We start from the raw sequence: 27941 nt of genomic DNA, 5'->3' as shown, positions 1-27941 counted from the left end.
CGTCCATATCACAAACACCCACAATTCATGTGTACTTTTCAAAGGCAAAATACAATCGTTATATGACAATTAGATGTGAATAAATGCAGTCTACAACAACACTTCTGATAACTCTACTCAGTTATAAAATATAAGCACCGACTATGTTCAAAAGAAATTATAGACATTAAAACATATCTGACAAATATACAGACTCCTCCTTACCTCTGAGTGGGCAGAGTGTGAGTAAATGCTTGTTGGTGGGAAAGGTAGGAAAAGGAAAAAAGGGAGCTCAGTAAAAAGAGTCAGGATAAGAGAAAGAGAAAAGCATGGAGTACTTACACACATATACAGAGGTTGCCACTTCAATATGCAAAATATTTACTTTCAGTTCAAAGCAGAATGGTTGTATTAACTGCATAACTCAATTTAATAAAAGACGGCTGTAAGAAAGCAGCTTTCCCAGTCTTCATGAGGTTTTCTTAATTCTAGCTTCACCTATTCTCATAGGACAGGTTGATCCTCTGACGGAAAGGATGTATTGAGATGAGGCGAGGAAACAAGGAGGACATTAAGATGTGTTTTTTTGTCACTGCACTGTGCGATCATGAAATTGGAAAATTAGGTCAGCCAGGAGTGACTCATTTTACATCGCCAAACCTGTGCGTCACCAAGGTCATGGTTAAAGGAGACACTCTGTTTTTCCTGGTGTCAACAAATCCCATTAAAAACACCAAACTAACAATAAATTGAATTTAACCAACCAGCCTTATAACTATATTTTTCTTTGTTACGAAGCTCTACTGCTGTTGAAAATATTCAAAATAATATTGCACTGAGTGACATGTTCCTTCATTAGGTATGAATATATGCACCGTAGTTTGTTTTCAGACAATGTCATGAATGTGCGCTATTCCCTAAACATTCCCTAACAAATGCACAATTCACTAATTACAGTGCCCATGTTTCAGACAATTACTGAGCCTTTTTGTTAAATGCTTCATATTATTGTGAGCCAAGATTTAACTCTTCAGCAGGAACACCTGGACTTAGGCTGGAGTGTCAGAGACGTAGTCGGCAAACCAGAGCATCTCCAGAGGCAGAATCGTAAATTAATGGCTTCAGTATTTCCAGGTGATTTGTTGAAAGGAAGAGAATTATACAACCAACCACCGTCATCATATTGTCACTTGATAATTTCACTTTAATTTCTTAATTAACTTATTGAGCAGCACTGTCTTTAGTTTAGTAAAATCATAACTGCAAAATATGAGTCTTCACACCTTTATACCAAAGGTGGATTTTAACACATGAATACGTTAAAGGCCTGTGCAGAGTCTGTGTCTCTGCTCGATTACCATCTCTGTCTAATATCCTTCTTGTTCAGGAAGCCTCTCACCTCTGTCTTCCTGCTCTGATATAATTTATTTGGTCACTTACTGCCATGGTTACCCCCACTCCTTTGGTTCGTCTGTCCAGATACTGAACTGAACAATAAGAGGACACTTGAGGAAATATTTTTGGCAAACAGAAAACAAACAAACATACAACATGTAATTGAAATCCTTCTAGGTCAGTTGGGGCAGAGGTGGGGTGGGGGGTGGGGGGTAGCCACTGTAGCTCAGCGGGGGACATCTGCTGCATACAGAATAACAGTCGATCTATTCCAGTAGATCTTCAGCACACATAGAACTACAGTATAAACACTTAACCTACCACACATGGTAATTATTTGTTCAGCACATAATTAGTGGTATGCATGTCTGGCTAAATCTCTCTCAAGATCCTGTAGATTAGGAGGAATCTTAACAGAGGCTAAATTCACTGTTGAACCACAGCTGTGTCCTCAGTGGGGACCATTATCATCTCTCAGCCAAAGGAGCCTTCAAGAGCGGAAATCACAGCAGAGGCATCACTCAGCCCTGTGTGACACATTATGAACCTGTTAAAGCTCATGCACAAAGAAAATAGAAGCAAGCTCAGTGGAATATGTGGCTCAAGGAGACAAAGTAAAACTACATACAGAGAACTAGTGAGAGGAACCGGCTGCTTTCACAGTGTTTTACCTGAAGACTCAGGAGAAAAAAGCTGAATGTTTTCTGAACATCATGCCATCACATATCTACCCTGGGCTGTCCATTTCTACAGACTCGTCATTTGAGGGGTAATCAGCCCTTTTGACATCATTCTCGCACACAGGGGCTGTTTGAGCTCGGCAGGTCAGTGCCTCTTTGCACGCTGTGCACTCTGGGTACACGAGGCACAACAGGCCGTCTTGTAGTAGTGGTAGACGCACAGCCTGGCCTGCACCACCATCACACAGTTGTGGCGTCTGTCCCGGCAGTTCTCATCTGTGATTAAAGAGGAGAAGAGAGATGCTGGTTGGGAGAATAGCCAAGATACACATGAATGCACTGTCACATCAACACACACACACAAACCTGCAACTTGTGGACTGCAGGGTATTGTGTTGCAGATTTGCTCCTGTTCAGGTTTGGTGTCGGAATCACAATCGTGGCTGTGTTTTTTGTCTGGTGTTAGACACCGCGCCTCCCTCATCTGTAAGCCTTTCCCACAAGAACGTGAGCACTGAGGGAAAAAAAGAGAGAGTTAATTTAATAACATCATAATATGTTTTAATTAGCATACAAAATGCCAACCATGTTATTCCCACTCCAGCATGCATGTCCCCTTGTCTCTTACTGCGCTCCACTCGGTCGTGAACCACTGTGGCTGACACTCTCCCATCTCACACTCCTGGACCGCAGCAGGCTTGTCCAGATGTGCACACTCACTGGCTGGTACAAGAGTAAAATCATTCCCCATCTTCTGGACACAAATGATGTCTCGTCGCTGAGTTCCATTTCCACATCGGACGTTGCACTGGAAAAAGAACAAAAGCCTACTGTTATTTCAAAATAAAGGGAATTGAATAAGATTGTAGGTGATGAAAAAGATGATAGGAAGATGAATGGTAAATTTAAGAAGGAAAGTTTAAATTCCTGGCATACCAGGCATCAAACTCATAGAACGACACAAACAAATACAGTCTCTGGATTTCTTTCCTTCCTTATTTCCTTCTTCCTACCTGGGTCCAGGGGCTGCTGTACCACATGGCTGTTGGGACACAGGGACCTCCGTTACAGGCCTTCATCTCTGCAGGTTTGTCCCCAACACATTCCCCTACTCCTTTCCCCTCTCTGACCCCTCCTCGAGTCAGACACACCACCTCCCTCCTCTGCACCCCAGGACCGCACTGCGCCAGACACTGAGGGGACACAAAGTGGAAGATCGTGTTGAGGATTACTGTGAAGTGCTGTGAGCGTTCTTTTGTATCCGTGTATGTTACTCACATTGTTGGACCAGTTGGTGAAGTACCAGTTGGTTACACAAGGTCCCATATTGCACTCCTCAGTCCCCTGTGGACGGAGCCTGGAGTTGCACTCCTTGTCGTTCACCACGCTGCCTTGATCACTCACGCAACGCACACTCCTTGTCCTCCTCCCTAATCCACAGTCCACTGAGCACTGTGATAGACAGAGGGGAGAAAAACAAGAACAAGAAGAAACCGATGAAAGAGAGGGCACAAACCATTAACATATCCACTGCGATCTAGAGAGAAAAGCTTGATTATTAATCATTTAATCACTTTGTTTATACCAAGTGGGTGTAAAATCAGAAACACAAGATAAGACAAAACACACGAAGCACATTAATGCATAGATATAGATATAAGTTTCATTGGATACTAAGTACTAAATTAATGAATACTTGAACTAAAAAAAAACAAAGTAAGACTATACTATCTATACTAACTATCCTAAGGCAGTTGTTTGTTACAGAGCATTTGCTTTTCTTATGATTGATAACTATTGTAATTATACATATTAATTTTATGATAGTTAAAGACTCCCAAAACTAGAAAAAAATAGCTGAAACATTAAAAATGTTGCAACCGGGCCCATGGCACAGTTTGCAGTGGTCTCTGACTTGAAAAGTAATCACATATTTGTAAGCTGATCTCATGAAGGCATTTCAAAATTTATGATAGAAACCACTCACCATGCTTATTTTAACCAGACCACACCCACTCTCTCTCTCTCTGTCTGTGTTATATAAACAGATACTGAGATACAGGCCTCTTGTTACCACGTCTACTGACATATAAGCAGACGCAGTTCCCAGTCATGTGCTAGAGTTGCAGACCTACCGAGCTCCAGTCCGAGCCGACCTCCCAGTGGGAGCAGACACTGAGTTGACAGGCCTGTGTGGAGTCTGGTGGGGTGAGGTGTGCACAGCGCTGTGGGTGGACCATGGTGGATCGGTTCCCAAAACTCTGCCTGCACTGGAGCTGCCTCTGCTGCACTCCGGGGCCACAGGACACACTGCACTCTGACCATGAACTGGCCTCCCAGCTATCACACAGATGGTAAAGGAGACCGAGAGAGGGACCAGTTAAAGGTAAATGTTACTGGAAAATCACACGAGGTCACATGCATTGTTTGTTTGTTCAAAAAAATACCATTTTTATCCATATTTTGAGACTGCGGATATTTATTGTTTGTTTAAAGGAACCACTACAACCACTATGGTGTTTTAGCATATTTTAGTCCTTTACAAATTACACATATTACTTGTGGCTCATGTATACAATAACAATGATATATCCAGTGTTATCCAGACGTAACTACTGGTGTTTAAAATTTGACATTTTGGCATTTTGACATGCTGGCCAATGGTTTCGAATCATAATAATCTAATATGACATAATAAACTGACAATGATAATCAGTTTGTCTTGAGACTTTCATCAACTCATTGCAGTCAGCATTATTCTCAGTTTTAACAAGCCACAAACTAAAGTCGGTCTAGACAAATGGGCAGTGACTCGTGCTTTCCAAAACACAATCTCCAGATTTAGAAATCAACTTGTTTTATGAACTTTTCCAGGAACCAATGCTCAAACAAAACGGACTAAAAACAAGATGCTGCACTAGAGTCAAGAAAAATGTAACTTGTTGTAGGAAAAGGCCTTAGAAAAATATTCTAAACAAGGTGTTTTTGTGTTTTCAGCTATGTAAAAACAGACTTTTTTTGGCAGATAAAAACAGAAACCCAAGGTCTGTATAATTTGCATCTCTGGAAGATAAATTGTGTATAAGCTCACAATGGCGGGCAGGGGTGTGTGTTACAAGGCTCCTCCTCTGGTACAGGTTTTGCTGCAGAGTCACACTTCCTCTCTGGGACCTCCTCGTCTGTATGACGGTCTATACACAGAATCACTCTATACTGAAAACCTGTGGAGACATAAGGACAGGTTGACAGGGGGTTTATCTCCATGCTCTCATATTTGCAGCCATCAACCACAGGAGGGAGACATCACGTCATATTAAGAAGCGTGTTCGGTGTGTACAGGGCAATTAATTTTACAGTGACACATGTATGACGGTGTCTGCGTCCTATCAGAATCTGACCTTTGCCACAGGAAGCAGAGCACTCTGTGAGTTCGCCTCTTCTCCAAACAAATGGCGGCTGAGTGTCTGGGGGCAGGTCAGTGCGAGGGGGGATCCGAGCGTTTCTGTTGGGTGCAGCTCCTCGAGGGCGCAACCTGTCAGGTGCCCATCGGTCTTGGGATGGGGGAGAAAATACAGAAGAGGAAGCGGAGGAGGACGAGGAGGACGAGGAGGACGAGGAGGACGAGGACGAGGGGAAAGAGGAGCCCGAACCAGGGAAAGGAGCAGGAGGAGGATTTTCGACTGACACTGTGAGAGGACCTGGGAGAGAAGAAGAAAAAAATAGATGGACACAAAGACAAATTAAAGAGGGCAGGGAAGGTGGGAGAGAGAGGCAGAGATTGGGAAACAGAGATAAGGAGGGGGAGGAGCAAAGAGTGATAAAGTGAGAAGAAAGAGGCAAAACACATAAGTTGAACTTCTAAGAAAAGGAGGACGGCAGTGACTCAGAGGCTAATGATGTCATGATGAGGTCAGGGTCTCATGACAGTGAACATGTGGACCAGATAGCCTCCCATCTAGGTCATACACAAACACGCAAACACTATACAGAAATCCCTCCCACTTGGCTCACAACCACACCCATCCTCATCCATAAACACATCAATCATTCTCCAAGGATATGAGATGATGTTTCCTTGAGTAATTTGGAAAGAATGAATGGAGAAATCTTTGAATTTGATTCAGGGTTCAACTCTGCCACCCTGCAATTTTTCCACATTCTGTTATGTCGCAACCTTAAATCCACCCCCCAGACAAACCCACACCATAATGGCAATAGCAAAAACAGAATTAAATTACTGCAAATTCATGAATAGACCCTGAGTAGACCCTATGTTGTGGTACTTTACATTTAGCTCAGGCGCCTCCAGTTCATCCCACTTTGTTTTTGAAGCCTCATGATCTGAATTCCAAGTGTCAAAGGGTCTGAATACTTTCTGAATGTCTATGTCGATGCTACCGTATGGAACAGCAAACAGTGAAATGTTTGCCAAACAGAGATGTGACGGACTTACTGCGGAGGGGCGACCTCGCCGGCTCTCTCTCCCTCGGCCTCTCTCTGACCGGCTCTCTCTCCATCAATTTCTCCCTCTCTCCCTCCTTCTTCTCCACGGGGATGTAAAACTCGTAGTCGATGCCCGGGTTCTCCTTGTGGAAAATGATCTGCACGGAGGGAGGAGAGGCAGAAAACTACATGTGAAAAGTAGCCAGTGACAAGAAACCACCCTAAAACAACGTAACTCATCCCCAAAGACAAATGTACTTCTCCCTTTTCCTCACGGGGATGAGCAGAGGTCAGGATGAGCTACAGGAATTCAGTGTCATGCTCTGGGTGCCTCAGAGGGGAGTATGCCTGTCGTATGTTCCTCTTACTATGAAACCCTGCAGCCCATCTACAAGACTTAACATGGTAAAGGTCATCTGAACTTCATCAGCAGGAGTCTCAAGTTTAGAGGATAAACCATTTTTATAAAAGAGACATAGCACTACCTAAAGACTGCACTTTCTTTCTGAAAAGTTTTTCTTTTGCTATTTGTTATATATATATATACCAAGTATATTTACATACGTATATATGGTATATATATGCTCCTGGCCACACATTGCAGGTCATGGTGAGTGTCTTCACACCAAGGCTACAGGGACACCTCGATATTAGATTTCCCTGCTGATCTACAGATAGCAGTCTTGTCTTTCTATTTTAATCCACCCAACAATTTATTTTCCAACGTGTAATGGGCATTACAGCCTCACTGTGCCGCTGGCATGGTTACAGAGCTTCAGTCTTATTTCTATATCCCACTAAGCCCTAAAAATGTACGTGACTCCAGAGGAGATCAAACTCCAACTTTGGTGGGTGCTTGCTGTTTTTACCCCCCTCCTGGTCTGTACCTACTGGATGTAAAGCTGCACATGACTCCTCTTCTTTAATAAGATCTTAGCCTGGGGTTAGAGCTGTTATTATTAAGCCATGGATAGTCTTATGTGGCTCAGGCGAAGCATTAGTGTAGCTGTCTTTATCCCACAATAACGCTAAAATAATGCTGACTATCTTGGGGGATCTTGACACAGAGCAGGAGAGCGTAGCCTGGAGGCTTACAGCGATGCGAAATCGTCTGTGTGCACATGTATGTCTCTGTATGATTCTTATCATTAACTTCATTTTGTCATGTCCTGGTTCATGTTTACTTACAGGGTTAAAACAAATTCTTCCTGTGTTGCAGTACTTACATATAGCTGTAGCTGTGTGGTGGTGGGTCCTGGGGCCTTGAGGGACTCTCCTATCTCCTCCTCCCCCTCTGCCTGCGCTCTAGGTCGTGTGTAGGTGAAGGTAGTCCCCCCTGCCGGGTAGTCCCCTGGGGGGTCCACGGCCCAACGCCCATTCACCACTGAAGCCCCCGTGCCGCTCCTCATGGCTGGAGAAGTTATTGGGGGGTTAGAAGGTCAGAGAGGAGGAGAAGATCGTGCTTTAAGTGCTCTTTACTTATTTTGACCTTGTCTAGTCAACACAGTGTTGAATTCTTAGGAAACCCCCCGTAAACAACACTCAAACACACACTGAGACTGACAAACACAGACTTTGGAGGGCTGTCTCATTACCAAACAGGGGGCTGGAAAGACAAACACTCACACGTACACACTTCACTGGCTCCTTTCGGGCTCTAACAATACGAGCTTTATCTGCCCCGAGTCTGCAAGGCCACGAAATTTACAGTCTTAACCATCGCACACGCTCGTGGGCCAAGTCTCATTCCAAGATCTGCAGTTTCCTCGCCAACGTCTCACTTTTACAAGAGCTGCAAACAGTAATCTTAAACTGCTTTTGTGTGAGCGTGCATGACATGTTTGTGTGTGTGTGAGTGTGTGTTACATCCTACCCAAGTAGTTAGGGCTTGCTCGTCTCTCCGTGATGTTAATGAATGTAGCTCCAGGTGGGATGTCCAGGATTTTGTGGTAGCCAAGGGGAACCGTGACATTATGGAAGCTTCCCGTCACCTTTCGACAGGAGGTGTCCCGCCCACCACATACTCCGCACTTGTCTATCACGGAGCCGGAGCCCAGTATCCCATCACAGCCCTCGGTCTGGCGTCAGGAGAGGAACGAGAGAAGGTGTGAGTGACGGGTGAGACAGTGGGGAGAAAAGTGGGGTAGAGAAACAAGGGAGAGTTGGGGACAGCAGCAGAGAATAGCTATTCCAGTCTTGTTGACATTTCACATCCTTTGCCAGTGTTTATGTCACTGTTGTTTGTGCAAATTGGTTACTGGTGCTCGCCACATTCCTGCCAGACACTGGAGTGTGGAATGAGGGTGAAATCAGAGAGCGAGATTGCAAACGAAAGAAAGAGAGAACGATGCAGAGAAAAGAGGCCCGGAGGAGGGAAATAAAAAAAAAAAGACTGGAGACGCTCCGAATCTGAATGCCAGGCTTAAATCAACCTCCAGACGTGAGACTACGAGAGCCAGGTTCTGGACTTTGTCAACCCCTGGCTAGACAGGAGGGACTTGGACTCAAGACACCTAGAGAAAAGAGAAAAAAAAATCTCACACAAGCACTCACCAGACATTGTCCTTCTACGCACACATCATTTGAGCTGACATTGAAGCAGGGAGTCCCGTCTCGGACACGCTCTGCCTGACGGACGTAGAAACGATAGCTGGCAGGTCTGCAGGTCAGTTCGCACTGCTTGTCCACACCGACTGCAACACGGAGAGAGGGTATCGTGAGGTTACGGCGCAATACACGTTTGTCATAAAGGTAGTGTGTGGCTGTGACTGTGTGTGTGACTCTTCTGGGTCTTTGTGCGTCTGCCTGGCGAGGGGAAAGACGCAGCTGGGTGATGAACGTCTTTCCATGTGGCCAGGAAACCGAGGTCAGACCATATAACACATGACTGTCAGACAGTCAAAGAGCGATTAGCTATTTCCCCCGCTGCTCACTCCTTCTAGTGTGCAGACCGCTGCACCTTCCCCGGGAGATACAGTACATACCCAGAAGTGTAAACGTAAACTCGAGGAAGTTTAGATTTATGAGAGGAACCCAATGGGTGCATACTGCAGGGAGACATGTACGCAGAAACGAGGGGGGGAAGAGGGGAAGAGTCAGAGAAAGAGAAGATCGCTTCAAGGTAAAAGAGGAAATGAGAAGTCCTTCAGCTCTTGGAGAACACGCAGAGAAACAGACGAGTGGAGAATACAGAGGGTCTCACAGGGGAATGGGGGTGAGGTAGAAGCAAAAAAATGTGGATTAAGTAAGAGGAGTGTGTCTACGTGGTGAGATACAATGGACAGGTTTAAAGCACTGGTTCACTCTTGGGTTTTAACTCCTTCTAAACCCACAGATGATCATTTAACAGTGTGGAGAAGATGACTTTGAGGTTGTAGGTAGGTGTATACTCTGAACTATCAATTTAAGTCAGGCTCACTCTTTCTTCCCATTTTAAGTCTTTATGGTAAGCTAGAAGCCCAACCACAGGCCTCCAGCTCCATACTTAACACACGTATGAGACGAATGTTGATCATCAAAGCACCTTTTATGTGGTTGTAGCAAAGGTGAAAAAACACAAAAATGTTTCTGTGACAGGCCTTCAGTTCAGATGTGTCTACTCTAACTTTTAATCAGCAATAAATATCAATATGATTCACCAAGTGGCTCCATGCTCCTGCCACACAGGACAACAATAAATCCCATTTTGGGCCTGGATATTGAATGGATGAATGACTGGATGGATAGATCCATGGATGGATGGGTGTTAATCTTTTTGCAGAGAAGAAGTGACTTCTTGCATACCCCAAATAAACAAAAGTATTTCTTTACCATCTCTATGGATATTCTCATTCATCCAGGTCATCGTTCTTTTCTGGGCAAATTGAATCGTAGGCAACTGGACTTGTATTTGTCTGGGAAGACGTTTCGCCTCTTATCTTATTTCTTTACCAGGAAGAAAGCAATAAACACATGGGTGATAAAGTCAGGAAGGGAAAGTGAGCAGCTCCACTGCTCCTCATCCACTCTGAGGTAAGACACTTGGGGGTGGGACAGAGGTTAGAGGCTTCAGGCAAAGCTGGTGTGTGTGTCCTAGTGTGTGTTTGTGTGTAATAGAGTTATAGACATGAGCTCATAGCCTGAATAAGGGGTCATATATTAGGTTGCAGATGGGAAGGAGGGGTTTCTGTCACTGGGAGTTCAGGGGTTAAGAGGACAATTTCTGTGCTTCTGAAATTGTGACTTCCCATTGTGGTGTTGTATTTCTCTTGACACATATGGACAAAAATGTACACACTGTTAAATCCTATATATGTCGATATGAACAGCTTGACACATTGTCAGTGTGGTGGTCAGAGACTGCTCTACAGTTTTATTATTCTGCCCTTGAAAAACAGTACTTTCTTTCCAACAGTCTTTTATTTTGTGAAACAATCTTACATTTTAAAAGTAATCAAATTGTGGTTCAGCTATCACACTGTTGCCACGACATTTGAATACAATAACACAAGAGATTGTTTCACTATGCAAAGATTTCCTCTCCCAGCACACTGGAACATTTACAGCAAATAGCCCGAAGCTCCTGCTGCCACCTTCAAAGTCAAAGGGTTCATAGGAGATGGCCAAGAACAAAGACTAAAGGTCAAATACCAGATCCCTGCTCTCTGCTTGTGAGTCCAAAGGAGAATTTAAAACCTGTGTAGTATGTGGTTAACTCAGTGGGACACTTTCGTTGAATTTGCGAAGTTGCCTGAATTTCTGGAAATACAACAAAACACTGCCAGGCGTAACACAAGTAAGATAAATGATTAAACATTAAAAAGAGAGGGATTAGTAAAACTGGACTGTTAAGATGCCATTACATTGTTGTGTGGGTTTCCATTTCAGCAGGACAGAGGGATAAGGTGCAGAAGTATTTCAGTGGTGGAGCAGAGTGCACCAAATGTAATGTCTATTGTGGGATTTGTCATATCTGCGTCAGGGAGCAGGTGTGTTGTGAGTCCTGATAAACAACACTTTCGTTCAGACAACACACCATGTTCAGTGTTGTGCCTTTGAGCCACGGTTGTTTGCATGACTAGTTGTGTTAGGAAGCGGTGAGGAAGTAGTACACGTGAAGCAATTGACCCCTAGACTGGATGTTTATCTTTGCACAAGCTTGTAAGGAAGTAAAGATAAAGCATTTTTTTTGGGTGCATCAATCTACTTATAAATAAACACAGCAATGGTCCTTCAGCCCTGGGTGCACCTCAGCTCAGACATCCTCCAAATAATGTTGCAAGGGTCTAGGGAGCAGCGCCAGGTTCAGTGGTGCAGTGGACGTATCGGAGCTTAATGAATTCTGTCAATGTTTCCAAAATACAGCAAGAGATCATATGAAACATTAGAAAGGAAATGGTATACTGTCAACGTTTGGGGAAACCTTGTGGTGCCAATTAGAGAGAGAGGTCTGCAGTGTCACAGAGGCACAAAGAAGACACTGATTTATGTTTTATAATGTTTTCTTATTATGTGCCATACTTCTATTTTTATGCTTCTTTTTAATTCTATTTAGCGCGTTGAAGGACCTCTTTGTACTATAATGTGCTATACAAATGAATTTGTCAAACAAAAACTGTTTTCTTTTTGAAAAAATCCAGCAGCAGCTATTTATTCTTATTTATGGATCAAAAGTTAATGTTAATTTGATTTTGATTAACACATGACTGTTAATCTCAGGCATGACTGCTGTAAAAGATGAAAGATGTTGATGATGTTAATGAGCCAAACTTCATTTTTCAGCCACTTGTTTTACTTCATTGTTTTTCATTATCAAGTCTATAATTGTAGGGAGACAGATGTACAGTACATATTTAGAACGAAAGAGCAAAAAGGGAGGCAGTTCCCACCCTCTCTCTCTCTCCACCCTTGCTCTCTCTTTCCGTCTGTCATAGTTATCTTTGAGAGATTAGACTGGAGACAGTGGCAGAAAACAGAGTGGGAGCTAAAACTGGGAGACGTGTTGCCACTCATGTACTCGCTGCCTCTCGCTCTCTCTCTGTTTTTTTTTTTTTTGTCTTCCTCCTCGTCTCCCTCATGCTCCATCTCCTCTCCTTTGATTCCTGTCCTGAAGTCATGCTTGAACACTCTCCAACTCCGAGCTCACCCCTAATCTCTCCTCACTATTTGGGTCGTTATCTCTCATTTGTCTCTAGCTACTTCTCTCTTTCTCTTTCTCGCCTCGATCTCTGGCCTCTCGTTCTCTTCAACTGTCTCGCTCTCCCTCTCTGAGCTTAGTGTTCAGACAGTGGAATATATGTTGTCTAAATATACTTCCCCATTATCTCTCCATCTAAACAAACTCCAACAGGGAGAAAGAAAGAGAGAGGCAGCGGGACAGGAAGAGGGGATGATGGGTTTGCAAAGCAGGGATGAGGCCTGGAAAAAAAAGGGGAATATTCAAGTAAAACAACACCTGCACGTGTCGTGCAGCAATTACAAAAATGAGGTGCTGCTTTCAGAGCGGATATTAGCCTGGACTATCACCTCTGTGGTTTATTACAGCAGCAGCAGCTTCACAGTTTAAGCTTCCAGTTCCAAATCACAGGCTGCGCTGCATATACAACAGGGTCGTTACCTTGGAGGCATGTGGATCGCGCACAAAGAGCCAAGAGCAGCAGACACACTGAACCTGCAGCACTGTACAAAGCCCTAAACAGATGAGTGCAGCTGGAGAGAAATTACTAATACGCTATTCAAAACAGACACACACTGCTCGCAGCCTCCAGTATGTTGATGGGATGCTAGATATGAAGGTCTGGGCTGCAGCCAGTGGGAATGGGTAAACAGTGTGATACAGTTTACTTAGCAGAGTGGAAAAGGATCATCCTCAGCACAGATCGAGAGAGTGTGTGTGTGACCCAGCTGACGTCATCTGCAAATAGTTTTGACACATACAATACTGTATCTAAGCCATGAGAGCAGCCTCCAATAAATGTGACGTCTGCCATTTGGTGGCTTCCTTTGTCCAAAAAAAAAAAAAAAAAAAAAAAACCTCACAGGCCGCTGTCAGGGGTTGTGTCTGTTTTTCTTCTCTCTCTGTCCAGTTCTCCCCTCGTCCCCTCAGCAGATCTCAAGGACACGATGATTATAAAAAAAAAATCCCCAACTGGATCAGAGGGCAAGGACACACAGCAGATAGAGAAAATTTAAGAGCGGCTCAGTTCAGTAATCTCACTCACAAACACACAGAAAGAGGGGTGGTGGGTAAAAAGAAAAAAGGAAAGCCCCTGTGTGTTTATGCAGACAGTCTGACTCCAGCTGATACCCCGGCGAGGGCTACCGCTACAGATGTACGGCCTGCGTCGTCTAGATCTGCCCCCGTCCTCTAACTGCCCTCAGTCTGCTCTGACCAAAATACACAGGAAGAAAGCTGTAAGTTTGACGTCTTTGTATTTGCTTAGACAAAGCGGCAGAACACCTGCTGCAATAGGAATAGGTTATGTCGATTAGTCATTTTAATTCTTCAATTTATTAGCAATTAAGGATTGTGTAAATGTATGTCCAATATGCCCTCTCTTACATTTCAGTCTTCGGTCTTTACTGATCCAAACCGCAGTATGGTGCTGAGCAGGTAGTGCACAGTGTTTAGGGAGCAGAACGTTTTCTCAGAAAACATCTGTCTGCTGCAGCTGACAATGGGAAGGAGTTGATGGGAGCAGTGAACCATAACAGAAAAAGTTGTGGGCTGGAAAACCAAAACAATGGATCCAAAGTGGGAGCTGCAGACCTGGGTGACGACTCTCGGCGGATTTGTCCTTGTGAACGTTCATCTGTTATATTGTTGTTCGTCAATTCCAAATACTGTCTGTTCAAATCTGTTTCTAGTTTTGCATATTACGTATATTTGGACGAGTGTGTTTTGCAAGAATGTGATCGAACTAATGTATGTGGTGTTGCTGATCTAGTGTTACACGCTCTGCACTCTCACAGTGTGTGTGTGTGTGTGTGTGTGTGGAGGAACCTCAGCCAGCTGATACTGTAATCACAGACAGAAAACAAACATACATGAGCAAACATCTTTTGCACATATTATCTCAGCTCCATTAAGCCGTTCATCCTCAGTGCCAGCACTTGCCAATAAAGTTGTAGTGTAAATACACAGAGGCCCGTGGACATATTTTTAAGTCTAATGACAAATACTGTTGATATCATTTCACAGCTGTGTTTCTCTCACCCCCCCTCCGCCCCGCCCCCCTCCCTCCTGACTCCCCACACCCCCGTGTTTATAATATTCTCTCTATCCACTCTTCCTTTTCTGTCAAATTCCTCAAATATCTGTTTGGTGTTTTCTCTCTTCCCCTTTCTTCCCCGTCCAGCGGTGGAAAACAAAGATAAACAGACACAATCTCCACTGAGCTGAACTATCGTACACTTCTCAAGAAAGTAAACAAACACGCGTCGCCACACATGGAGAAAATCACACATACGGCGAAACAAAGAACCGCGTTGTCTCCCTTCGCTCCCAGTGGTCATGTGACAAAGCACTTGCATCCCATCACCTCTCACCTCCCTCTCTCTGTCTTTCTCTTGCTTTCTTACTTTATCTCACCCAATAGGAATCCGTGTGCTCAGTCAGAGCAGGGAGGAGAAGCTTGGCCAGAGAGGACGGGAGAAAAGGGATATGTTGAACAAATGAGAGGAAAAAGAGAGGAGGGAGAGCGTTTTGTGCAAAGAAGAAAAGCGGACTGAGTTCCAGTCATTCTCTTTTCCTCTTGACTCTCACCACCCTTGACGACGTAGGCCTGCTCCAATGAGAGGAGGGGGTTGTGGTGGGTTGGGCAAGCAGATCGAGGCCTGCCAACACATACTAATACCAGAGAGCAACGTTTAACTCACTTAAACACACATTTTACTGATGCTTTTCAACCCCCTCCGCTCTCTCCTCTCCCATAAGCCTATTATCACATCGAAGCATTGTGCAGCTAAAGCCTTAACTACCGTGTGTGTGTTAACTCAGTCCTCACCCTCAGTGAAAGGTTCCCAGTTGTAGAGGCGACCCATGAACTCCTGGGTGTTAAATGCCGCACACTGCTCCGCTCTGGAGTCCAACGCTCCTCCCGCACAAACCTGGAGGACAAAAACAGAGGGAAACGTGAAAAAAAACAAAACGTGCCACACATTGAACTAATATGAAATCACCCAGCTAGTAAACCTGTTTCTCTCCTGGTCCCCAGATAAGTCAGGGCGGAGCGGACTGTGGTAAGTAAAAGGCGAGGAAAGAAAGCTCATAAAAAAAAAGAGGAGAATTAAGTTGAGATCATGGAGGTAAGTGCAAACACGCCATACCCTTATACACAAACACACACACACACACACACACACACACACACACACACACACACACACACACACACACATACACACATACACACACACACATGCACACAGTCTCCAAGCTCCTCTTGGCAGGCAGCGAGAGTATTAGAAACATATGGAAATAATGGATTTTTTGGAAGCGGCTGCTCACATAAATCCATCGTGGCTCTCAGTGCATGACCACAGAATGCTAGTGGCTGTGTGAGCACGTGGACGAGTGTGTGTCTGTGCACGTCTGCGTGAGCACATGTCCAACTTGTGCGCTTACGAACGAGTCCTTATGGAGCCGTACAGTGGAAAGAGTTTTAACATACCTGCACTTAAACAACAGCTGAAACATCGGTGCATCTGTTGTTTTTTACTGTACTAACTCACTGAGCTCTACCCAGCTCCTGTGGGACACACACAGATAGAGTGGTGAAAACAAAAAAGTGCGTTTGTAGTATGAGTAACAACACTGTAATTAAGTGTAATTTTGTTGCTTAACTCTGGTATTTTCACTTTATGCTACCTCATAGTAACAACAACACTACATTTGATGAAGAAATATCAAATCTCTTAAGTACAGATGGCTGCACAATGGATTGCTAAATTTTGTATTTTCATTCCACAGTGCTTGAATCATCCAGTGTCAGCATAAGGTCTAAATTTCACTGTCCAGTTCATTTCTTTAAACACATGAAAAACCAATAACATTACTCTCAGCCTCTGCTGGGCTGCTGTGTTTAGCAGCATATTACTAGGCCATAACACATTAAAGGGATAGTTCAACATTTTGGCAAATTAGCCCATTGCAATAATCCCTATAGTTTTAGCAGTAGGTTTGTTACCTTTAATTGTCAGTGCAAGCTATTTTTAGAACGGTGGAGCAGAGCCGCGAGCTGCTCAGAGCTACGCTACAGAGGCTCATGGGATTTCTTGGTTTCCCTCATCAAACTCATCCAATACACAATCCAGCAACTCCAAAACGCTGTCATGGACAAGTTGTGACCTGCACAATCACCACGCTATGAGATAATAACGGAACGTTACGAGACGGAGTTGTTTTAGAGGTAAATTCATACAAAACCATTGATGCGCGTCCCCGTCAGGGGCATTTTTTCGGCAAGTAGTCTCTGCATTTGCCGCTATAACAACTCTGTCTCGTAATGTTCCGTTATTATCTCATAGCGTGGTGAATGTGCAGGTCACCAGAGCGTTTTGGAGTTGTTGGATTGTGTATTTGGTGAGTTTGATGAGGGAAACCAAGAAATCCTATGAGCCTCCATAGCGTAGCTCTGAGCAGCTTGCGACAATTAAAGGTAACAAACCTACTGCTATTAGGGATTATGGCAATGGGCCAATTTGCCAAAATGTTGAACTATCCCTTTAACATGCCAACTATAATCAACACAGGCAACATTTTACTGGCTTTACTTTAGTGTTGTCATTATGAGCATGCTGGCATGTGGCTCCTTCACAATAGCCTCAGAGTGCTGCTAATGTAGCTGTTTACTTCTAATTATTAGTCTAATAATGCATCACACAAGGCTGCCGACATCAGCTGGTTAGCTTAGCTTAGCATAAGGACTGGGAAAAAGGCTGGAAACACTTAGCCTGGCTGTGTCCATAGGTAATAAAATTCACAAACAAACAACCTCATTAAGTAGCTTCATACTGAATGGACAAATATGACATGTGATATGTGGTGAAAAAATGTTACACATTTGGTAACTCTGTATTTTTTTCCATTGTTCTGGATTTTTCTTGAGTAAAAGATCTGACAACTTCTTCCAGCACTGAACACACACATGCAGCTTCATCGGGTTGTGTTACTTTGGGAAACCACAGCCATCCTGCCTGGTCAAAAACCCACTGGGTTTACAACCCCTCTGATATACAGCTGGTTCTAACACACTTACACACACACACTCTTGCACGCCGCACACAGAGCTCTCAGATTTCCTTGCAACTCTAATCTCTGTTAGCTCCATAATGTTCTTGTCTTTCCCTCCTCTCTTTATTTGATTCGTTCCTCTTTTCCTTTTTTTATGATCCTCTCTTCACTCACACAGCTGTCACAAACAGCTGGAAAGTTCCTCATCTGGGGAGAGAAGAGCAAGGGAGTAGTCAAGTTCATGCACACACACACACACACACACACACACACACACACACACACAGATTGACAGTTCCCATGTTCCCATGTGAACGACGGTGTAACTAAAAGACTCTCATGGATAAAACGTCAAAGCATGTGCTCATTGACACCGGCCTAGCTGGATTTCACACTCTGACAACGCTGTGTGTGAAGGAATGTATATGTGGCCGTCATGTCACCAGGCTCTCATTAGGATCATCTGTTGTTTCTCTTCTGGGGAAGCGTGAAACCGGCTCGTCAAACTTTATGTGGTACGCCACGCCACACTGTCACACTGCTGAAAGAGACTTAATTCTGTGTTATTTATGGCCGGTGTGTTATTGACAGGTTTAAGGCTCTAATATGAGAGTGCGTTTGAAGTGCATCCTTGGAACATGTGAGTGTATGTGAGCGCTCGGAGGTCAGTACACTCCTGTGATCTGCTATTTTCCAACTTGTCTACATGTGCCCGGATGTGTGTGAGAAATGCGGTTGGTAATGGTTGTAAATATTTCTGCTGGACATAAACATGTTGGGCCCCATTTTAAACCAGATAGTTTCTGTGTATCAGTGCTTGTAAGCCCATAAACAAAGAGCAAAGACCCTAAACACACACAACGGTTTTGAATGAGCAGCAGTGAGATGCTTCAGTGTAGTGAAAACGACAGAAGGTGCCTCCTTAAAAAGACAAAACGGGGGACGTGCGATGAAAAGAAAGAATGCAAGAAAATGTAAAGTGTGTGCATTCATGCGTTGGTGATTGTATGAGGGCTGCAGGGCGAGTGGAGCCCCCTCCCAAAGGAGTTTAGGGTGTGTAAAAACAGAGGGAGGCTAATGGACTGAATGAAAAGAGGAGGGAGTGGAGGTGAAGTGAGAGTAAAAACAGAAGCGAGACACTTGTTCACTGGTGTTTCATGGTCATGGAGGAGAATTTGTATGTTATTCTAAAGGCTGGTAGAGTCTTGTGTTCCCTCGTTTACTGTGGAGCTCGTGTTAGGGGGTCTCCTCATAACTGCTGAGGGGTGGATGAACAGAGGGGAGTGGGGAGGGGTGGAGTGACAGAGGGGAGAGTGGCAGTTATTGAACGAGAGGGAGAAAAGAGGGCGCCGGCTTTTTACAGACACAAAACAGTTAAAGATGTGGTGAGGATGGGTCTGGACCTGTAAAATGAAATTGAAACAACTAAAACCACAAGAACGCCCCATAGCACAGTCGCAACCACTGAATCACTTAACACATAAGGAACAGTTTTAACTATTCCCAGTTTCAGAGCAGTTTATTTACCTGTATATCAACCAATTACGGCTGCTGTAAATACGCCACAGGAGAACAATCTGTAGAAAAATGTCCCTGGTTCGTTGTGATGAAAACGACATTTCTTAGATGTATTGTACAACTGAAGTTGGGTTTGAACTGAAATGTGTCAGGATCAACTTAGAATGAAAACAAGTCAATGGTCATAAGGTCAAATTTCAAATACTGCTTACTTGTTATATCTATACTCAAAAATGGCCAATTTAAGACACTTTTATAATGATAGATAGTTCCTCACTAAAAAAAAACCAAAACGAACCTTGCTAATTTTAGCCAAAGTAAAAGTTCTACTTGTGTTTAGACATTGAACATCTAGTCTCTTTTGTCAAACACAGAGGAAATACATTTTTATTTATCTATATCATTTATTTTATCTATAAGTAAAGAAGTTTAAGTTGTTTGTTTTTTCAACTGGGACTTTTAGTTAAGTATCAAATGCGGAACAATAACCACATTTAAATCTAGCAAATAAGATGACTATCTAAAGTTGATTTGTAAAGTCAATCAAAACTTTTTGTATTTGTCCTTGTCGTCATTTTACAGGGTTAGGGTCTTCTGTCTTCATGTCTGTGTAGATTATCAGTCATCCAGTTCAAATGTGTGTTAGAGCTGCACAGAGGCGACGGGACTTGGACGCTGTTGCTGAGGACGTTCCACATCACATTCGACGGGCGCCTCAAGAGCCTCAAGCAAGTCGAGTAAAGCTCCAATAAAATTGTCTGTCTGCATTTTCTTTTTGTCTAATATTGGCCAAATGAAAATTACAGTCACCTCCTACTACCTGTATGTGGGTTTTGTTTTCACAGTTCTGTCAATCATTTACACTCCACATGGCAATCAGTCAGTTACGATAACACTGCTCAATGAAGTAACGACTGAGAGCTGGAAAACAACACTGTGGTTTCATCAGTACAATGAAGAAACACGGGGAGAGAAATGTGAGCGGTCAGACAATCAGACAGGATGTAAACAAGCCAACAGTTTAGCCAGACAACTAAACCACTTTAGAGAGGGAGCATAAACAACAATAATCCCCCCACTGCACATGAACCCAGACCTAAGCTGAATCAAGAGACCAGCCAGTGAAATGTAATGGATGTTTACAATGGTCGGTTTGGGAACTCATTTCAACTTTTGCTTTCAATTTCTCACAGTGTCCCACAATTTAGCAGCATCAGCATGGTGAATATGGTGTAATTACTGATAAGAGAGATGACTAAAACTACTAAACTAACTAATCAAAACAGTTTATCTGCACCCTGTGGTTACTGAGGCTGGCCAAAATCACTCCTTAAATACTATTAAGGAGCCTGAGAGGGAGCAGGTTGAGCCCACAGACAGGCAGACCTGTGTAAGTTAACAAAAAAAATGAGCATGAAGTGAAAGACGTAGACACTGGCAGCTTCTGGGCGGGAGACTGACAGAGTGAAAGACGTCGAGTTGAGAGCAGGTGAAAGAAAAGTGAATACAGCTGGTGAGAGAGGGGCAGTCGTTGTTTTTGTACGGGAGCTGTGGAGCTTACAGATGTGTTTTACAGCCAGGGAGGGGGGAGGAGACAGAGAGAGAAAGTCTGGGTGTTGGGTACGACCTCGGGCACAAACACAAACACATACAAGCCGAGGTAACTCGTACACGTTAAGCACAAACACCAACCCAGAAAAGACGGACGAGTTTTGAGGAGGAACAGATGAGGTGGAAAAGCTTGAACTTTTCACCACAGTCTGTGTTTCTGTGGGGAAAGCCCTGGTGACACGTTGCTGTCATCTGGCTCCATACTCAAGCCATCCTCTTAAGTAAGTGTGTGCCTGCACAGCTGGCCGCATCGCCTCAATACCACATACAGGTTAAGGCTGGCCGGTCATTCCTGAAGCATTACTGCAGCGTTGCTCAGACTAAACAACTGACTGCTTGGCCCCTGCGGCCATAAATCAACACAGTCCACATGGCAGGACTAATCATTGTATGAAATGCACAGAAATCCATGATGTGTGCTAATGTGCATGCGTGTGTGTGAATGTGAAGTGTGCGTTTGTCCTCTGAGATCGACATCCTCCGGCTAATCTTGTGACTGAGGCCGTGTGTCGGCGCTTTTCAGGGCACCACCCAGCCTTCAGCCTTGACCCCGGGGGGGAAAGTCCTCTAGAGGAAACACTGATCATCCATCAACAACAGGCAACGAGTGAAGGAGGAGGAGGAGGAGGAGGAGGAGGAGGAGGAGGAGGAGGAGGAGGCCCCGTGCTGTGCGAAACGAACACAGAGATACCTCGCTGTTGTTTTCAGAGAGAAATGTGAGTTTGAAATTTAAAACAGCTTTAAGTGCTGGAGGTGATGAGAGGAAAAAGAAAAGGAGAGAAAGGAAAAGAAAAGTGCAGCAGTAGATAAACACTGTAACCACAAGATCAATAAATGAAACCAGAACTTTGCACTGAAAATGACAATATTTCCATGTTCCTCTTTCCATGTAGCAGCTCTACCCACATCAGGTTCCTACTAACCACACAGTTTTCACGCTCAGCGATGACTCTTTATTTAACGTGTTTTTATAATGACACATCGGCGTGAGACAGACGGAATGAGGAAGTGTAAACAGCTTTGCTTTTTGTTCCCAGGACTCGTGTTTTGCTAACAGATCCCAAAATTCACACTGGACTACGTAAAAGGAGTTTTACTGTGAAATGCTGCTTCCTGTGCCTGGAAACCTGAAATTGCAAAACGAGGTCGTTCTTTCTGTCTTCAGGCTGCTGATGTTATGAAACACTTCAACTTGGTCTTGGGTTCTTGTAAGGTGTGGTTTTTGGGGTTTGGGTCTTTTCTATGGTGAAATCTGTTGTGTGACACCGATTGCATAAGAAATTCTGTTTTCTTTTCTATTCAGCATATCTTTTTAACAATGCATATTTGTTTATTTCAGATCTTGTGGCATCTTGTATTATCTGCCTCATAATCTCAGTGTTAGTTCTGCATATCTTGTTATCTTAAGTCTTTGTATGGATTGAACAAACAAGATAAACATATTAATTCTGATGTTTAGACGCCTTGTTAGGCAGATATGTAACTTTGGACAGAGCCATGCGAGTTGTTTCCAACTGTTTATAGTCTTAAGTCGAGGAGCAGCTGGTGATGGGTTCATAGTTATTGCACAGACGAGAGTGAATAAGCTAAATGTTTACCTGTTCCTTTTACATAAAGATAAAATTATACAGAGAGGCAGAGTGACAAATGGCGAATGGGGTGGAGTGAGAGTGAAAAGAAAGATCAAAAAGGATGAAAAGCAACATGAAAGACGGATTTGAAGGGAACTCAGAGCGCACAGGAGCTAATGTGAACAGACTTTAAAGAGCACAGGTACCTGTTTTTGTTGAAAAGCAGATACCTGCTGCTTGTTAAAGTAATGAAGCAAAGAAAACGCAGACCACTCTGGCTGGTTGCATGTGGTCGAGTATTTATGTGTGTGTGTGTGTGTGTGTGTGTGTGTGTGTGTGTGTGTGTGTGTGTGTGTGTGCCACAGCCCAACACATCTGGGCCTGTTTGTCGCTTCATGGGAGCAGCAACATTGAGCGTGGCAGCGTCTGCACATGGTCACTGAGGCTGAGGAGAGCGGCTCAGTGCTCCGAGTCGTGATTCCTGTGTATTGACAGACTGTGATTAGATCATCCGACTCCGGCTGCAACAGCCTGAAGCCACGTTCGCTGTGTCTGCTTGGTCAAACACAAACTCCTCACAGTTTGGCTGCAAGAGTTTAGCACTCTTCAACAGTAGTTCAACAGTATGTGAATATACAGCCTGCATTTAAATATGTCTCAATTTGTCTGGAAAATAGCAAATGACAATGAAATCAGTTGAACTAATACAATGTTTTGCATGGAAACTCTTTGGTCAGCCCTGAAGTCTTCCTCTGAGGCTGCACATGGCCAACAGCCTCCAACATTTTATAGGACAGGGAAATAATCTGCATCTATTTTGATCACTGGTTAATCACCACACTCCTTTTGTCATAATGTAGTGGAGAAATGTCAATCACTCCCTGATCAAAGCAAACTGAATATTTTAGTTCTTGGCTCAACATAAGACATCTTAAGAGGACACTTTAAGCTCTGTTTTTGATATTTCATGGATTAAATGGCACATCAATCAATCATGCAGATGAATTGATAATGAAACGAATGATTAGCTGGAGCTGTGTGCAGCCTGTGGGGTGAAATCCAGAGTGAGAAGAAAGCTGTTGGTCATTAGGACTGTGAAGGCGCCACAATAACTGAAGGCAACTCAAACAAACGTATCAGCGTTTCCATCCGCTCATCTGGATTTTGGCAGATGGACAGTACGAGACAATATTCTGAGAAACTTTTAAGCCTTGACCTCAAACTGACACCATAAACATGGATGTGAGGGGGATTTGTCTCCCCTGTCCCCGGTGGATATCAGGCCCTCGTGTCTGCTGGTATCGATCTCATTAGGCCATGTGGTAAACCGCTTCCACATCTAAGATCCACAGGCCTCTGATCTGCTCTCACTCGCTGTTGCAGCGGCACGCACTGTTAGTGACTCCTGGTAAATATTTACCCCAGCGAGGGGGAGAGAGAGAGGAGCCATAAGGCGACAGGGAGCGCTTAAAGAATCATCACAAATTTGGGGTGAAAGACTTTGAAGAGTGAAAAAGCAAAGAAGAGCAAAACGTCTGTTTCAAGCTGGAGCGTCGCTTCTTCTTTTCTTTTTGTTTCAGGCAGCTTCTTCTCAAATTCCACCTTTTCCTCCCCTCTCCCTCCGACAGAATGACTTCTCCTCTGGTTACACTCTGCACTCGCTCACACACACACACACACACACATACAGTATATACAAACTCTCTCAAACACACACACTTTTCCATGAATCCCTCTCTTCCTCTGACACAAGCTTCCTCTTGTTTTCCTGCAGGATTTCTTTCTCTCTCCGTCCTGCTCTATCTCTTTCTGCTGCCAACCATCTCTCTGTATTTACTGCTCCACCGACACATCTCTCTGCTCTCACACACACCTGAACAATCCTCGCCAGCCTTCATCTCTGTTTCTTCTTTGTTTTTCTCTCCACCCACCTTTTGCCCTTTACCTCAGCCTCCCACCACTGTGTGCTGATTTTCTAAAAACAGTACTCTCTTTCACTACTACTTAACTGCGTCACTTCCTTTGCCACCCTCCACTTATATTCTCCCTCGCTCTCTCCCACACACACACACACAGAAACACACACTCTTCCCCTCTTGCCCTTCTCATTTCCTCTGTCCCTCTCTTGGTTCCCCACTTGCCTCTACGCAACAGTAAAAACACACACATACACACAGCCAATCACACTTGTGATGGGCCTCAGGCGCACTGTGTTATGACAAACACACCTAATAGATAATAGGATGTGTCACACTCAGTCTGGCTCACTCCCTCAACCACACACACACATGCACAAACTAATATACAGTCGGTACAAGCCTGGACAATGTTTTGCATTCATTAGCACTTTATTTCTAACAAACGATGAGAGTTATAAAAAATGTGTGCACCAATGTTGAACTGCAGCAGCAAACAAGTCTAAAGCGGAGGTTAATGCTGGGTAAATATGTAACCCAATGAGTCAGGCTCAGCCGTCACAGGACTGCTATTAGCGCTGCTGGCGCACAGAGGGCATGTGCTCTGCCAGCTACTAAATCTGTTTTAACATGGGGACTATCACACAAAGTCGGGCAGAGACAGGGAGGGGGAGGGGGAGGGGGAGGGGGGGCGGTGGGTGGGATGAAAGACAACAAGAGAGGCTGCCAAATGATCTAAAGAGAGGGAAAGTCAAGAGCCCCAGAGTGCCAACCTGGCCCCGCATTCAAGTGACTACTTCCAGTCAATGAGAGGCAAGCTGCAGACGTGATGTGTGAGAGTGAGAATGCGAAGGTTTGTAGTTGTGTGTGTGTGTGTGTGCGTGTGTGTGTAAGGGTCTGTGGTATTCGCTAACGTCAATCTTATCACCGCCCTCTACACTCTCTCTTAAGACAGTGTTGCTATGAGCGGCCCGCTGGCTTAAATAACCCGGTCACATGTCCCTCTGGGTATTTTTGTCCCCATGATCAAATCTTTGAAGAGGTTATGGATCGGTTTCCTTCTGTTTTTGTTTCATTCCTGCGTCTGTTGTGTGATTAAATCTGACACAAAACCACAGTTAGAAGGAAAAATCTCATCACTGCTTTTAGTGCTTTTTGATGTTTGTTTGTTTCGCTCTGATAAGCCTAATAGGGATATTTGTGGTGTTGTTTGTAGATCAAAGTGTTGTCTGAAAATGTATGACACCGCTGCCAAATATCTCTGATAATCGAGTTTTATAACTAATTTTAAAACATATTTTACTTACTAGGGAATTAGAACGTGTTTTTCTTTAAAGTAGTTTTTGTCATTTCACAGCAGAAACTAAATTTACTCAATATCATCATATACTGTCTAAAAACAAGCAGCTGTAGAAGCTTTGAAAAAATAAAACAAGATATTCATTCATCTAACCCATGACCCTCCATCTGTCATGCATGACCTTCGCAGGTACCATGCGTCAGTTTTTATTACTAGTTAACACTCGGCTGAATACAGGTGCGGGTGTTAACCTTTTTATGGTTGCAGTTGAGAACAAGTAAAACATTCAAGCTTCAGTTTGTGACTTTCCAAATGTTGTGTGTCTTCCTGAATCCCCAGGGAAAGTTGATTGATTGGTTGTTGACTTAACGCGATCACTGCAAACGGTGGAAAATACGCACGCTAGTCCGGTGCGGCATGCCGAGCTGAGGAATCTGATTTTGATTAACATAGATGAAATGTGTCACACTCATTTTCCAGGACAGGTGCAACCCCACAAATTGATTAAGTGCACTTAAACATGGTTTATGTGCTTTAAAATATTCACCGTACCAACAGACAATGTAATATCACAGATATATTAATTATTCTAAATGGTGGATATGATCTAAGAGGGAAACACTTGGTCATTAAAAACTCACTGTGTGGTTAGAAAAACCTCTAAAAACTCTGTCCACCTTGTTCACTCTCAATCTCTCATTTAATTGAGTGAAATCAAGCGTGGCATTCCTGTGTCAGTGAAACCTGAGTTACAGCGAGGTCGCCCTCAGTTTCTCACCTGCGTGTTGAGGGTGATTTGGCCCATCGGACTCGACCGGCCTCGTCTGTGTCTGTGGCTGCTTTTCTTGGCAACACGTACACACACACACACACACACACACACACACACACACACACACACACACACACACACACACACACACACATATATACGCATGCATACATCCACATACATGGCACATATCTACACTCACATGTGCGCAATCATGGATACACACTTCAGTACAATCACGTGTATTGCTTCACAACTGAGGTCTGTATTCTGGTTGTAACCCAGGACACACACACATACACACACACACACACCTCTGAGTCGTAGCAGAGGCAAGGGCAGGCATTTTCCATCCAAGCCCTCACAGACAACCCACTGGTGTTGGAGCTGGGGAATGATCTGCCTATCAAATACACTCCGCTGACCTTCAACTACTTAGTTTTACAGCTGCGTAACCGTTCCCTTCAACACGCGGCATGCATGTAAATCAAGAACAACTGCAGGCTAAATACAGATGCAGCTGAATACAGCTGAGGTGGATTACTGGAGTTATTAGGGAGGGAGTGGAGATGTGTGTGTGTGTGTGTGTGTGTGTGGGGGGGGGGGGGTCTGGGGTTAATAGATGGAATATTTTACCTGTGAGAAGCACTTGCGGTACTCCTTCTCCGGGCCAGAGCATCTGTAGACCTGAGGAGCTGCTCGTCCTCCATCCCTGCCCGGTTCGACCCCCAGGTGGGGGACGTGGCTGTGCTGCAGAGGGTAGACGTTGCCCGTGGGCGGGGCCTGCGGGCTGAAGCTCAGGTGGGGCTCCCTGTCTCTGTGCACGGGGCCGGGGCGGTGCAGAGGAGAGGAGAACGGAGAGGCGATGGCGGGGGAGTTTGGGCGCGAGAGGGGAGAGATGGGAGGAGGCGGAGCCGTGACCGAGTGCCAGTCGAAGTGGTGGTGGCGGCTGGACACCGACGGCGACGAGGAGCGCGAGAAGGGGTGAGAGGGCGGGACTCGCTCTCTCCCCCGCACGTGCTCCGTGTGGGAGTGCGAGGGTCGGTCGACGCTGCGGTGCGGTTTGCGGGTTGTCGTGGTGGTCGTTGTGGGCGCCTCGCCTGGTGTGCTCTCCTGCTCGACATTCCTCTCCTCCTCCTGCTCCACCTCTCTCCTCGCTACCTCCCTGTCTTCTCCATCACTCCCTCTCTCCTCCTCCTCTCTCCTGTTGCTCTCCGCCTCATCCTCGGTCTCACCTCGCCCAGACGCTGGTGTTGCAGTGTCAGTCCCGTTCTCTGTGTGGCGAGCCTGTCGGTTCTGACGGTGCAGAGGCAAAGAGAAGGGGACCCTGCCGTACCCGAACTGACCTGGACGGATGGAGGAAGACCTGCGAGACAAAAAGACACAGGGTAAAGAAAATGAAGCAGGAGCAGAGAATATTAGAGAGACGTTTTTACAGAAGGGCAGAAAGTGCGAGCAGCTCTAACAGAGAAAACAGAGAGACAGTATTAAGTCAAGATGAAGCTCTTGTAAGTTGTCCAACATCTTGATAACCCAGAGTGCTG

The 27941-nt window shown here is 44.5% G+C and overlaps 1 protein-coding gene across 3 annotated transcripts in view; it reads right to left on the bottom strand.

Annotated features, from left to right (window-relative positions):
* Nucleotides 1-775: 775 nt before the first annotated feature.
* Nucleotides 776-27941, bottom strand: part of adamtsl4 (ADAMTS-like 4) — a 33772-nt gene continuing 6606 nt past the window's right edge. For 2 of the 3 annotated variants that reach the window (XM_085801370.1, XM_085801371.1), the window contains 14 exons: nucleotides 27034-27763; nucleotides 15482-15584; nucleotides 9051-9190; nucleotides 8371-8575; nucleotides 7724-7908; nucleotides 6508-6655; nucleotides 5453-5752; nucleotides 5146-5275; nucleotides 4190-4394; nucleotides 3333-3506; nucleotides 3068-3247; nucleotides 2683-2862; nucleotides 2421-2568; nucleotides 776-2330 (listed from right to left, as the gene is read on the bottom strand). In XM_085801370.1, the coding sequence (XP_085657496.1) occupies nucleotides 2200-2330; nucleotides 2421-2568; nucleotides 2683-2862; nucleotides 3068-3247; nucleotides 3333-3506; nucleotides 4190-4394; nucleotides 5146-5275; nucleotides 5453-5752; nucleotides 6508-6655; nucleotides 7724-7908; nucleotides 8371-8575; nucleotides 9051-9190; nucleotides 15482-15584; nucleotides 27034-27763 (2959 nt within the window). In that variant the 3' untranslated portion in view covers nucleotides 776-2199. The remainder of the gene's footprint in view (nucleotides 2331-2420; nucleotides 2569-2682; nucleotides 2863-3067; nucleotides 3248-3332; nucleotides 3507-4189; nucleotides 4395-5145; nucleotides 5276-5452; nucleotides 5753-6507; nucleotides 6656-7723; nucleotides 7909-8370; nucleotides 8576-9050; nucleotides 9191-15481; nucleotides 15585-27033; nucleotides 27764-27941) is intronic. The other variant, XM_085801372.1, reaches the window with a different exon arrangement.

Source organism: Trachurus japonicus, chromosome 16 (assembly GCF_045865225.1).
Source record: "Trachurus japonicus isolate A0001 chromosome 16, Traja_1.0".
NCBI classification, from domain to species: Eukaryota; Metazoa; Chordata; class Actinopteri; order Carangiformes; family Carangidae; genus Trachurus; species Trachurus japonicus.
The sequence above is the reverse complement of the archived record's forward strand: the minus strand, read 5'-3'. Positions and strand labels throughout refer to the sequence as shown.